The 12,635-nt window shown below is 32.1% G+C and overlaps 1 protein-coding gene across 1 annotated transcript; it reads left to right on the top strand.

Annotated features, from left to right (window-relative positions):
• The first annotated feature begins 2,539 nt into the window (after positions 1–2,539).
• Positions 2,540–8,029, top strand: LOC133180886 (monocarboxylate transporter 4-like). Its single transcript, XM_061315330.1, has 5 exons — positions 2,540–2,606; positions 4,394–4,537; positions 4,790–4,936; positions 5,030–6,115; positions 7,920–8,029. The coding sequence occupies exons 1-5, from the start codon at positions 2,540–2,542 to the stop codon at positions 8,027–8,029; spliced, it is 1,554 nt and encodes a 517-aa protein (XP_061171314.1).
• Positions 8,030–12,635: the final 4,606 nt, after the last annotated feature.

Raw genomic sequence — 12,635 nt, forward strand, 5'->3', positions numbered from 1 at the left:
CAAAATGAATGCAGTGGTAAGTTTTAATGTAGTTCATTATGCAGTTTAAAATTGCAAATTATTTCAATTTCTGGTATTGTGAGGAATTGCCTTTTCAGTGTGAGGTCACAGTTACGTTTCCCGTATTAATCTAGCCCTGCTTACTTAATGCAGCTTTATCAGTGCTGTGTACAAACAAGTACTCCAAAGTTGATGTTAATAAAGATGCCCGAGTTTCAGATTGACAGAATTTATGTAATTATATTTGAGATCAAGTCTTCCAACAATCTGTTGGAATTCCCATGGGTACCAATTGCGCCCCGTTATTAGGCAGACCAATTTTTGAATTAATATGATGCAGAATTTGTTCAAAAATTTCTACATGAAAAGAATCTTTTACTGTGGCCTTCCATTCGACATTTAGTTATATCGACGGCGTTTTATCAATTAACAATATTTCATTCCATGCCTACGTAGATTCGACATATGTGCCTTTGAACTAGAAATATTTGACAAATCTGTTTCATATTTGGATATTTTACTAGAAAAAATAATGGTAACTTAACAATAAACTTTATGACAAACGTGATGACTTCATCTTTTCTATCGTCATCTTCCGTTATTAATGTAGCAATATATATGTTCCATTCTCACCAGTCTGTGTCTCCGAATATTAATTGATTCGATACGAAAGAGCGTGTTCTACGAAAAAACAATTTCTAAAACTATTGACAAATAAGTTGATGACAAAACGATATCAACACTCCCTTTTAAAGTTAACATTTTGCAAATTCTATGGTCGATACGATGGCCTTGCTAGAAAATGCAATATGTCGTTAAGTCGAATGACTGATGTTTTTCATACAAATTGTAGGGCCATTATTTTCACACTGAATTGTCAACAGATTTTTTTTAGAGGTCCGTGTTTGCTCAATACAAAACTTGCATTGTTCAAATGAATTTGTGCTTGATTACTGTTTGGTGTCTTCATATTTCATTCCAGTTGACATTCGGAAAAGTCGACCTCTTGGCTTATTGGTTACAGTGATTGCTTTAGAGTCGCGGAGAAATGAATTGATTTTTTTTTCTATAAAAATATATATCAGAAATAATCTCCCAATTTAAAAAAAAAAATACCTAAAGAATGGTTGGAATAAAATCCTTCAAATCCTGTTGCTTTACACAAATAAGAGACTGTTTCCTGAAAACTCCGAAATATAAGAATATATCTGGATTTCACAGTGGAAAACATGAGCTTAAGTTTGCATTTTGGTGGACTCGATTAATGGCATTGTCAAAACACCTGAATCTGAAGAAGTCGTTGTTTAAAATGTATGCCGTTATCCATGGTGTTACATTGTGAAATGAATAAATCTTGAAGATTTTTTTTAATAATAGAACTAACTTTTACGCATGCGTAGAATATCGAAATGTCGCAATGCGGATAAATAAGACAAAACAAAGTTAATGTTCATTTTTATCGATATAAAACATAGCTCGATGATTCCTACTATTGAAAAAGAACAGACGAAAATCCAAAACTAGTTTTCTTTGGTCTAACTTAATGAACAGTACAAGGTAATTAAAGAAATCCAAGTAGAACGAGACCCGTTTACCTGTGTCTGCCCAATAAGTTAACAATGAAAGTGTTCGACATTGGTGAAATATTTTAAGTACCGGTAAGTTATAAGCCTTAAACTGGCCATTATGTCAGACATTAGACTCTCGTCGGCACTAACTCGGCTTATATTTTTTTACTAAAGATGATCCCATAAAACATTAATATCAAGTATACAAACGATACAAAAATCACAGAGATAGACTATGTCTTCATAAATTGCTTTGACAAATGCATGTACCAGGAAAGAAGAGAAAACCAAAGATGATTAATTACTTTTAAAAATTACATTCAAGATTTATCTATGAATTGCTTCTTATGTACCGGGAATGAGTTCTACCTGATGTTTGCTACCATATCTACATAATGTTTATTTTTATGAATGCAGACGCCGTAGAAATCCATAAAGAGAAATGAAATGGATTAATTTGCATCCAAACATAAAATAAGGGGTTTTATTTTTTAAACATTTTCTCTGAAAATAAATGATATTCTGTCTTTTGGAAACACTTATCTTGGTACTCCATCTCAAAAATCCCTGCTACCATTAATTTTTTTTCTCTATCTTTTCAATGAGAGAAATGTAAGTTTGTCTGGAATTATTACTTTTGTTCGATGAAGGAAAAATGTATTTCAAAAATTGTTTAGTCTAAATTTTAAATTCATAATGATTTTCTGTGGCATCCTTTTAATAAAACAACTTCAATTTCTTTCCCTCACAGCGTTACATAATCTGACCAATTTTAACTATCTGATATCATTTTGCTTAACATGTGACAACACAGCTAAACGAGATTAAGGTAAGATCCAAATGTCACAACTTTTTCAAATGATAGATTAACTCAATATTATGATATTGATACTTTAAGAAATTAATATATAAATACATGTGGTATACCATTTTCTTGAATATAATGCATATGCATACATAGGTGGGAAAAAATGTTTCATTTCCGGAAAAGTACATCATCGTCTGTTGACAAAGGCTGGGCATGGGTCGTCCTCTTTGGTAAGTGTTTAGAACAAGAATTTTCTTTAACTTACACAACCTATCAAATCTTTTATCATGACGTGTACTTGCCTTTAGTGTTGAGTTACAACAAAAGCAAAAATAATACACGTATGTTGAAAGATAAATAAAATATAAAAAGTGACGAAGGATATCCACATATGAAAAAGACATTGATCGATTGCAAGAGTTTACACCTTTCAATATTTAGCCATGGATGTTCATTGCACTTCGTTGTATATGAATTTAAATGCTACATGTCATTGCGCCATACTTTACACTAGGTTTTCAATAAACTTTTAACGCCCTCTTCCTGTCTATTAAAAAAAATATCATGGCTAGGTATTATATACATGCTATCAGCATATCAAATTAAAACTTTTTTATCTTTTTCCAAAGGCTTGTGCATATGGTGGCTGCTATAGGACATTTATAGTTTTTTTTTTTTTTTAATTCGTTCCCACGACATAAAATTCGTTCCGAAGAAATTAAATTCGTTCCTACGAAATAAAAATCCGTTCCCACAAAATTAAATTCGTTCCCACGAAATAAATTTCCTTTTTAACGAAATTAATTATGATTGATTGGAGATGATGAAATAATTGATAATAGCATTTATTAATTGAAAGAATAGATGCGCTTATTCCATTTTCTGCTACTTAAGTTGGGTTAGTTAAAAAAAAATAGATCAGATCGGAATCCCTCAAATTCCTGTAGCAGACAGATTTATATAAAATATACTTACAATTAGAAGTTTTCTTATTTAGTCCCAGCCCTAAAATGGTGTAATTTTACATTGTAATTTAAATAAAAAGAAGTTTTGTCTGCTGTTGAGTTTTCTCTATCAATTCAGATTTTTGATATTCAATTTCACATGAAGAATTCTGACTAACTGATGCTTTAATTCATTGTGGCGCCCCTGCTTAAAATAAATTCATTTATTGTGAAAATGTGTGCTGCTTTTCATGCCCTGCTTTGCTAAATATTTTCAGTAACGTTTGTAGTTAACCCAATAACTGTACAGACATGTAAAGTTAAATGATTACCGTTCGCGGAATACTCAGAATGGCTAATTTTTGCTTATTAGTAGTATATGTATATTTTACTTTTACCGCATAGCGGGTTTTCTTGGCGGGTGTAAAATTTGGCGTTTTGCCTGCTCAAAGGTATGCGAATAATTTTGGCGTAATTTATTTTAGCGGACACAGGGTTTCAACTCTTTGCATATGAACACCAAGAAGAGTACTGCATATTTTAGGGATTAAAATTTTAGCGGGCTACTATCAAAACGCCAAAATAAGCCAAAATTAGCACCCCGCTTAAATAACCCAGTATACGGTATGTTGTATGCTGCCTTTTACGCCCGACCACCCATTGCTGCTTTTAAATATGCCACGATCAAAGAGAGCCAAATTAAATTAAGTGTTAAAAATATTTTCTTTATTTTCCTCTATATACATTACTATATTAGCATATATTTGTTACAAATTTGATGAAATAATTTGACACACAGAAAATTTCAAGAGATAGAATAAAAAAGAAAGATTTCAATTTGAATTTCTTTGAAAAACATTGTGTCAAGTTTTGCTTTGGACCATATCTCATTGTGATTGTAAAAGGTTTATAAACTTAAACCTTTGAACACAGTTCTCTAAGTGCATGTATGTATTTGTAAAAACTGGACTGACGGATTACTGAAAACTAATCAAAGGATAAATAATTTAGAATTGATTTAGATTTTTTCCCACTCATTTGCTGAAAATATTATAATTTTCAATCTCTTAAAGGGTGCTTCATGGGCTATTTAATAATAATTGGTATGTTAAAGTCGTTTGGATTATTCTTTGTGGAATACCAGAGAAAATACTCAGCAACATCATCTGTAATATCTATGATCCTGTCTGTTCAAACAATCATAGCAAGTGCTGTTTGTAAGTATCTGGATTTATGTATTTTGAATATTTGAAATATTCATATATGTGTTGGCCCTAAACAAATACAAATATAAAACTTTTCCAAATGTTTTTTCGAAGTGATTCATATCAATATATTTTCTCTTATCCCTTTTGACATTTTCTTTAGTTTATCATTTAAATGCTCCTTAAATTGGAAGTAACAAAATATATACTTAGGTAATTGAAAAGATTTTTTTTAATAATAATTTTATTTATAACATTTTTTAGCTATTATTATAATGGGAATTGGAACTCGATACATTGGTGAGCGGCCCTTGATAATTGGTACTGCTTTCTTTGGACTTGCCTCCAGTGTAGGCAACGCATATGCCGCTCAGGCTTCAGTATTGTTCTTTACACAAAGTACTCTATTTGGTATGTCTAACCTTTAAACCTTGTAGTTGATATTTTAAATATTGCATAAGTTACATAAGCAATATTATATGAGAGCATTATTTTTTCTTTTAGCTCTAACAGTGGCGTCTGCTTTTGCTCCATCCACTTTGATACTTAGTAAATATTTTGAGAAACGCAGAGGAATGGCTAATGCGATTGCAAATGTCGGCGGAAGTATAGGGGGATTGACTTTTCCCCCTTTGTACGCTTATCTGTTTAAGGAATATGGCCTGCAAGGTACGCTCATTATAGCTGGAGGGATTTTTCTTCATTTTATTCCCATTGGGATGTTGATGAGACCAATTGAAAGAAAGGAAAAATTATTACAAGACATCGAAGAAAAAGACAAAAGCCAAGACTTAGTAGGTAAAGGACTCTTTGAAGAATGTCTTGCTTCAAATGAAATAATAAAGGAAGAAAGTGAAAATGAAGTGAAGGTGAATCTAATCGCATCGAATCATTCTCCTCAACGCAAAGGTTCTGATGGTAAATTGAACTCTCTACAAAATAGCTCAGAGGATGACAGAAATATACAGGCCAAACCTTCAAAACTGCTAGGAAGTTCAGCAGATATTTCACTGACAGTATCCATGGAAGGACTAAATTTGGCATGTTCCAAAGCAGAAATAGACAATGACGTTTATGACGAGGAAAAAGGCATAAATTGCTGTTTGCAGTTTTTGTTTAAATTATTTGACTTTTCCTTGTTTAAGAATGGTCAATTTATCCTACTAATGATCTCAATACTTCTAGTCTCCGCTCCCAGCGGTATTCCTATTACTTACATTCCACCTTTTGCAAAAGACAGAGGATTACAAACGGATTTAATAGGATACCTCGTAACGATTTCAGCTGCAAGCGACTTAGTGGGTCGAATACTATTTGTATTTATTGCGGATAACAAGAAAATTGAAAGGCGCCACATGATGACTATTGCAACGGTCACCAATGGCATCATATGCTTTATGGCATTTTTCTCTACCAATTTTACATATTTTGCGATATTTGGAATTCTACAGGCCATGTTTGGAGGAGTTTATTTTTCTATGATAAATGTTTTGGTAATTGATTTCATTGGATTGGACAAACTAAACTACGGAATAGCATTTGGAGCGGTAATGACGGGAATATCAAGAGCTGTAACTTCCTTAGTGTTTGGTAGGTTATAGCACAGAAAACGGCAGCACACATTTCCAGTCTTTTGTTTTAAATGCACCAATATGTTATCCTCGAAATGAATCTTTATTGGCCTTTTTGATGTCTATCAGACTTGAAAGTTAAAGAAATACTTCTTGTTTCTGCTGATTTTAGACATAACTTTATAATTGTGTGTATACATGTACATACAAGATTGTTTTTATCACTGATTGCAAAACTTTGTATAAAGTACGGTCTTGTAGAGTTAGAGTTGGCTTTTCCCTCTAAAATCTGTCCCCTCGGAAAACTAGCTTTAGAGTAGGATTTTTCCCAGAAAATAGGCTCTAGAGTACAATTTCACTCAAAGAAAAATGACTCTACAGAAGGACTTCCCTCACAGAAATTCCACACTAGATTCAATTTTAAGGAGGAAATCCTACTCTGTGTAATAGTTACAGTGTGAGATTTCCTCCAGAACCCCCCCCCCCCCGAAAAAAATACTATGTCCCTTCTATAATTTTCCCATAGGTGCTCTTGCAGTAGTAAATCTTAATGAAACTTTACAAAAACTATAATATAATCGGCCAGTTCCATTAAAGCATTCAAAGTATGAATATTGAAAATTTTAAATCTCATTTTTCTAAGTAACTTTCCAACCAATTCTTTTGAAGCATTAAAGTCATTTCTTTCATCTGGTCAGACTGGTTTCTTAAAATATATGTATATAGTATAACGTAATCGTTTAGACAAATTTTTAATTGTAGCCATGGAAACAAAAAGGAGGAATATTATTTCAAATGGATTTTTTTTCCTAAATTGAATTTCAAACTACATGTACATAATATCAATGTTTAAGTGTTTCCCCAAGTTTCTGGGATTTGAATGTCCAAAATAGATGCCGTCGTCACGAATCTAAAAATGAGTCAATTTCTAAAAAAATAATTGAAATTTTGTAAAACTATAAGAGAGTATTTTCTCTCTGCTTTCAAATCCAATAATACTCCACTGGGGTCGAGGGGACATACTTATGCTTCGACTTGCAAGAGCAGTGTTTCTTGTTTTGTTTTTGATTTTTGGCTTTTTGTTTTTATTCTTTTTTTTTTTTTTTTTTTTTTTTTTTTTTTTTTTTTAGAACTACTCGATTCAAATACTCACAAAATGGTATGAGGATATGAGGAATCTATCAATGATATAAATTCTAGAATGTTCCCACACACTTTTTGTTAAAAGCAATTCAAATACTCACAAAATAGTTTGAGGATATGAGGAATCTAACAATGATATAAATTCTAGAATGTTCCCACACACTCTTTGTTAAAAGCAAAGATCCATACATTAAAAAAACTGCGTCTGAAGAAGGCAAACAAATTATTTTTTTCTAAAGGTGACCTGGTATACATTTTAAATTAGTGAACAAATAGGTGACCGCTGTGCCAAGAGAGAAATCAAGACATCGAGTCTTACGATTGTTTCGAGTGATTAATTTTACAATTTTTTAACTATGAGTTATTCAGTGATTTGTACTAAATATTTTAAGATTTCATACTTAATTTGAACAATCTTTGGGTCTTAAACACTCATATTTTCATTAAAAATCAGTTGACTTTTATATAAACTTTAATTAAAATAATGTCTTTATGATTTTAGCATTGAAATCCTACTCTTAGAAAGAAATAGGGGAGATTTGGCTCTAGTGTGAGATTTGCCCTCGGGAGTGAAACCAACTCCAGTGTACAGATTCCGTGGGAAAAGCAGGCTATAGGGGAAATCCTGCTCTACAACACTGGTAGATTTGTCTTTTTTTAATTATTTTTTTCTATTTCAGGTATCTTACGAGATTCCACTGGAAGTTATGTTTCAGGATTTTCTTTTATTGGAGTATGCTCAATTCTTGGGGGAGTATTTCTACTTTTCAAGCCATGCGTGTCAAAATGACAAAACCTGACTGATTAATAAAAACATTGCAAAACTTTTCCTGATTCTGATTTTTCCTTTTTTTTTTTTTTTTTTTTTTTTTTTTTTTTTTTGGTTTGATACAAAAAGTAGATGTGACCTCAGTAAGATGTATTTTCTCTTCCTTTTTACAATGAGTGGAGAGCAGATTATAGTTGCTGGTACACTGTACTTCTTTTTAATTACATGAAAAACAGTTTTACCATCAAATCGCATTATAATTTACATGAATAAGTTTGGAAACATTTTATTAAAGACATATACAGTGTATACACAATGATAATAGAAACGAAAAAATTGCCGTTCTATTTCTTGAAAGAGGGTGTTAGAAACTGACAAATGAATTGATTTGAATGGAAAAAGTTGGTCTAAATATAATGGTATCATATCTGCATTTATGAGAGTATTTATGCTATTGACACGGAAAAAGATATATTTTTACAGGTTTTAAGGCCTCTACGCGCTACTTTTGTTTAAGCAAAATTCAAATTATTTTTTTTCCTTGTCAAAACAATTAACGTATTTAGTGTTTTTCAGGCCCGTAGCAACGTTTTAAGAAGGGCACCGAAATCTCAAAAATCTGTCCAAAACTGGTACGTTAGTAGTGAAAATCGGCCTTTCTTTTGAAAATTTAAAATAATTATAAAGATATGACTTAAGGATGTACACTTTATAAATATGTTAAAAAATTTCATCTATCTTTTATAGTTAAGTTGCAATGACCCTCTGAAGATGGAATGTATTTTATTGCATTTAACCGCTTTGAGCACTATGACGTCATTATTGCCCTCAATTTAGAACATTTTAAGAACAACTTTAATGTATCAATGCATATTATAGGTAACAGATATGATATTAAAATGTTTACTTGCATTGTTAATTTACTTCAAAGATGGTATATTTCACAAAAAAGAACGTTTCAAAGAAAGAATGACCTCCAAAGTGTCGATACATGTATATCTGAATATCATAATTGTAGTCAAATTGTTTGCATAATGTGTGGTTTGTTTTTCTCCACAAATAAATTAATTCTATTTTTTTCAGTACTGTTTAAAAAAAATTAGATTGAGATTGCTGAAAGATCCTTGAAATGAAGTTTTGGTAACAAACAAGAGCAGTATACGAAGAAAAGATACCTTACTTAAACATTAATTTTGACCTTTTTGCACTTAAGTTCAAATTATTATGTCATAATGCCGAAAATCGCCCTTTTTGAGATTAATTTTTACAATTTAAAACAATATTAAATTCTTCATGCAAAAGAGAACAATGGGCAGCAAAATTAAAGAAATAAAGAAATTATATCAGCGTTATTTAATATTAATGACAACTCAGGCACAAAGTGTGGGGGGTGTTGTTTCCTTTTTTCAAACATTTATATATATTTCACTCTTTAAAATGTTTATTGAAGGGCTAGTTGCCCCCCCCCCCCCTCCGTAACTTTTAGTTGCAGCTTAGACAAAGTCAGGATTATGTGGTAATGTATGAAAAAAATTGATTGTGGAAGAATCCTCCAAGGAAATAGGATTTTCGAGTTTGCTCCTCCCCCTCCCCTTTCAAAAACGATGCTATATGTACGTACCTGTAACCTAAGAAATATACAGTAAAGCTCATCTGCATATTTTGAACATTCAATGTATATGAAACATTCAGTAAAATCTTTTTGGGTCTTGACTGCAGAACCCTAAAATTCTGAGTTACTCCAAGGTTTTGTTTAAAGTAAAAACATATACTACGTCTCTATTGCGCTGAGAAAGGAAGGAAGGGGGGAGTTAACTTTTTTAATTGGTCAAAACTCATACATACAATAGAGTGGATCTAAATAACGTATCTTTAGGTCAGAGTGAGGCTATAGGTGACATGTCTTCATTAGCATTTTTCTTTTAATTTATGATGACCTTGCAAATTGATCTTTGAATTTGGACCACTGACAAACGTGTCAACTAACAAAGAATAAAATAAAATCATATTCCTAACTTACTTACAGAGAATTTGCAAAGCCATACAAAACTGCTAATGTAAACTCAAATAACAGTAGTGATAAGATATAATTTTATTTGTCTAATGGGGAATTCAGAATTGGAACTGTACAATACTATCCTTTTAAAACTTTGTGAAATATGGGATGAATTGCTTTTGATTTTTTCTGATATGAAAGGTAAAAGTCTCAAATTGTTCCAATTAGCAGCTGTATATGAAAATCATGATTTAAAAAAAAAAAAAAAAAAATGTTCCATGATTGTGAGTTCAATATAAAAAACAACAAACACAGATACACTTTGCAATAAGACTTTGTATTTTTGGCTCTGAGGAATATATTTATCAAGATCATCATAAAAAATTTAAAATAAGTACATAACATTAATGTTAATATACATGTATGCATGTAACAACATAAATATCAGAAAAAAGAAGATTACCGATTACTACATCCGACAGAACACTCACATTCTATTTTCCAAAGAAAAATGGACTACAAGTGGAGTGGCCGATCATTGCATCAGAATTGAAAGAAAAATCTACACGTGTAGCAAGCTACTTCCGTATTCAACTTAAGCTTATGCCTCAGACTGAGAGAAAATCTACATTTGTCACTATCACCATGCAAAACTACACAATACAAGAGTGCTTGACCATTCTTAGAGTACTCTCTTATTCCTTCTCACACTGGATTCTCTTAGTCTTTTGAAAACTTTTATTGTACAAAGATAAGTTAATTTTGTCTCATTTTTTATTTCTTGGTCAACGTGACTATTAAAAACAATGGACGTTCTTTTTACGTTCTTATATAATTATCATATTCAATTGACATTTCAATGACATTATTTACAGTGATTAATAATTATCATCACAGGTGAATTGCAAAGGGGAATAAGTTTTCTAAAAAGAATACAAATTAATAGAGCCCTACCCAGTACCAAATCACTTGTCCAAGTGACCCAGTTTTTCTCGAATGTAGTATGAAATTCATAATTTTGGAAAGACACATCATAAGCATGCTCTTAGTTAATCTGGTAAAAACCCATGAACAGAGAATAAGATTTTCAAAGAATTAATTTTTTCACTTAAAGTTTAATAAAGATGCCCCGCACAAACACCAGAGCCCCCGACCAGGAGCCTTGAAACTCATAATGTTGCTCATTACAATTATGGATTTATTATGTTTGCTAAATTCCCAGGAACAGAGAAAAAGATTTTCTTGATACAATCATACAGAATGGGTTTTCACCACACAATCAGCAGAGCCCCGCCCTAACATCAAAACCCCTGACCCAGGGGCTATGAATTTCAAAACCCTTGAAGAGGCACCCTGGCTCTTCATAACAAACAATAAGTTTATCTTCTAAATACTAAGGGGCAGAAGGGAATATATTGAAGAATTTATGTATAATTTTCACCATCCTTTGTCCCAGTGGTCAGAAATTAAAAACTTTGAAAGAGGCACCCTTGCTCATCATAACTTTGCACTCAGTTTGTTTACCTTAATACCCAGGAACAGAGAAAAAATTAAAGATTTTTTTTCACTATATAATCAATAGAGCCCCACCCGAGATGCACCCTGGCCCTGGGTCACAATTTTCACAATTTTGAAAGAGGAATCACTGCTTATTATAATCATGCACCTATTTTTTTCTGCTAAATATACAGGGGGAGAGAAGATTTTTTTTAGAATTTATGCATTTTCACTATATGATCGTTAGAGCCCCGCCTTAACTCAGGAACCCGTGACCCTGGATCCATGAGTTTCATAAAATTGGTGTAGGTCTCAATGCTTATTACAATCATGGCAATAGCTATAGTTTGATTGCTCGGTGTCCAGGAGTAAAGAAACAAATTTATAAAGATTGCAATGATTTTGATGGTTTTAGCCATACCCCACAGCCCCCCCCCCCCCACCCTCATCCCCAGGGGGACCATGAAATTTATCATTTTTGTTCCCCTATACTCATAGATGCTCTATGTCAAAATAAGTTGAAATTGGTCAGCGGTTCCAGAGAAGAAGCTGAAAATTTTCAAATGTTAACGCACGACGACGGACAAAAACAGAAAGCAATAGGTCACCTGGGTGACTAAGGTGACTAAAAAGGCAATTCGAGTAAAGTTTTCTTAATAATTAAGCACTTTGTCTCCTTAGTTCTGTCAGTGAGTTTCTTTATGATTTTATTTCCGTAAAGTAATGAAGACGACACATTGTAACATACAGTTAAAACAGTTTTGATAAATTCTAATGAAAAGTATAAAAAAAAAAACGAACAAAGTTTCTATCAACGAAATGCATGCACATTAGTAGAGAGTTTTTGCAGAATACAATGTTTTATGCTGGTCCTAAATTACATATTAAATTAACTGTCATGAATTTCTTTCATCATTTTTTACAAATATATTGTGAAAGACCTGGGGAATAATAGCCCAATTTAAGCTTGAGATTAACACCATTCTAGTAATATCTAAAATTAACATCACAGACCCCCACTTTTAATTTTTCTTTTCTGAATATTTAAGATAATTTTAGCCAGTGACGTAGTGTCATTGTGCACCTCCTATTTCATGTTTCGATCGGAAAGATACTTGGGGTTTCCCACAGCAA

Source organism: Saccostrea echinata, unplaced genomic scaffold (genome assembly GCF_033153115.1).
Source record: "Saccostrea echinata isolate AGI-Se365-2 ecotype Australia unplaced genomic scaffold, CSIRO_AGI_Sech_v1 ptg000008l, whole genome shotgun sequence".
Lineage (NCBI taxonomy): Eukaryota > Metazoa > Mollusca > Bivalvia > Ostreida > Ostreidae > Saccostrea > Saccostrea echinata.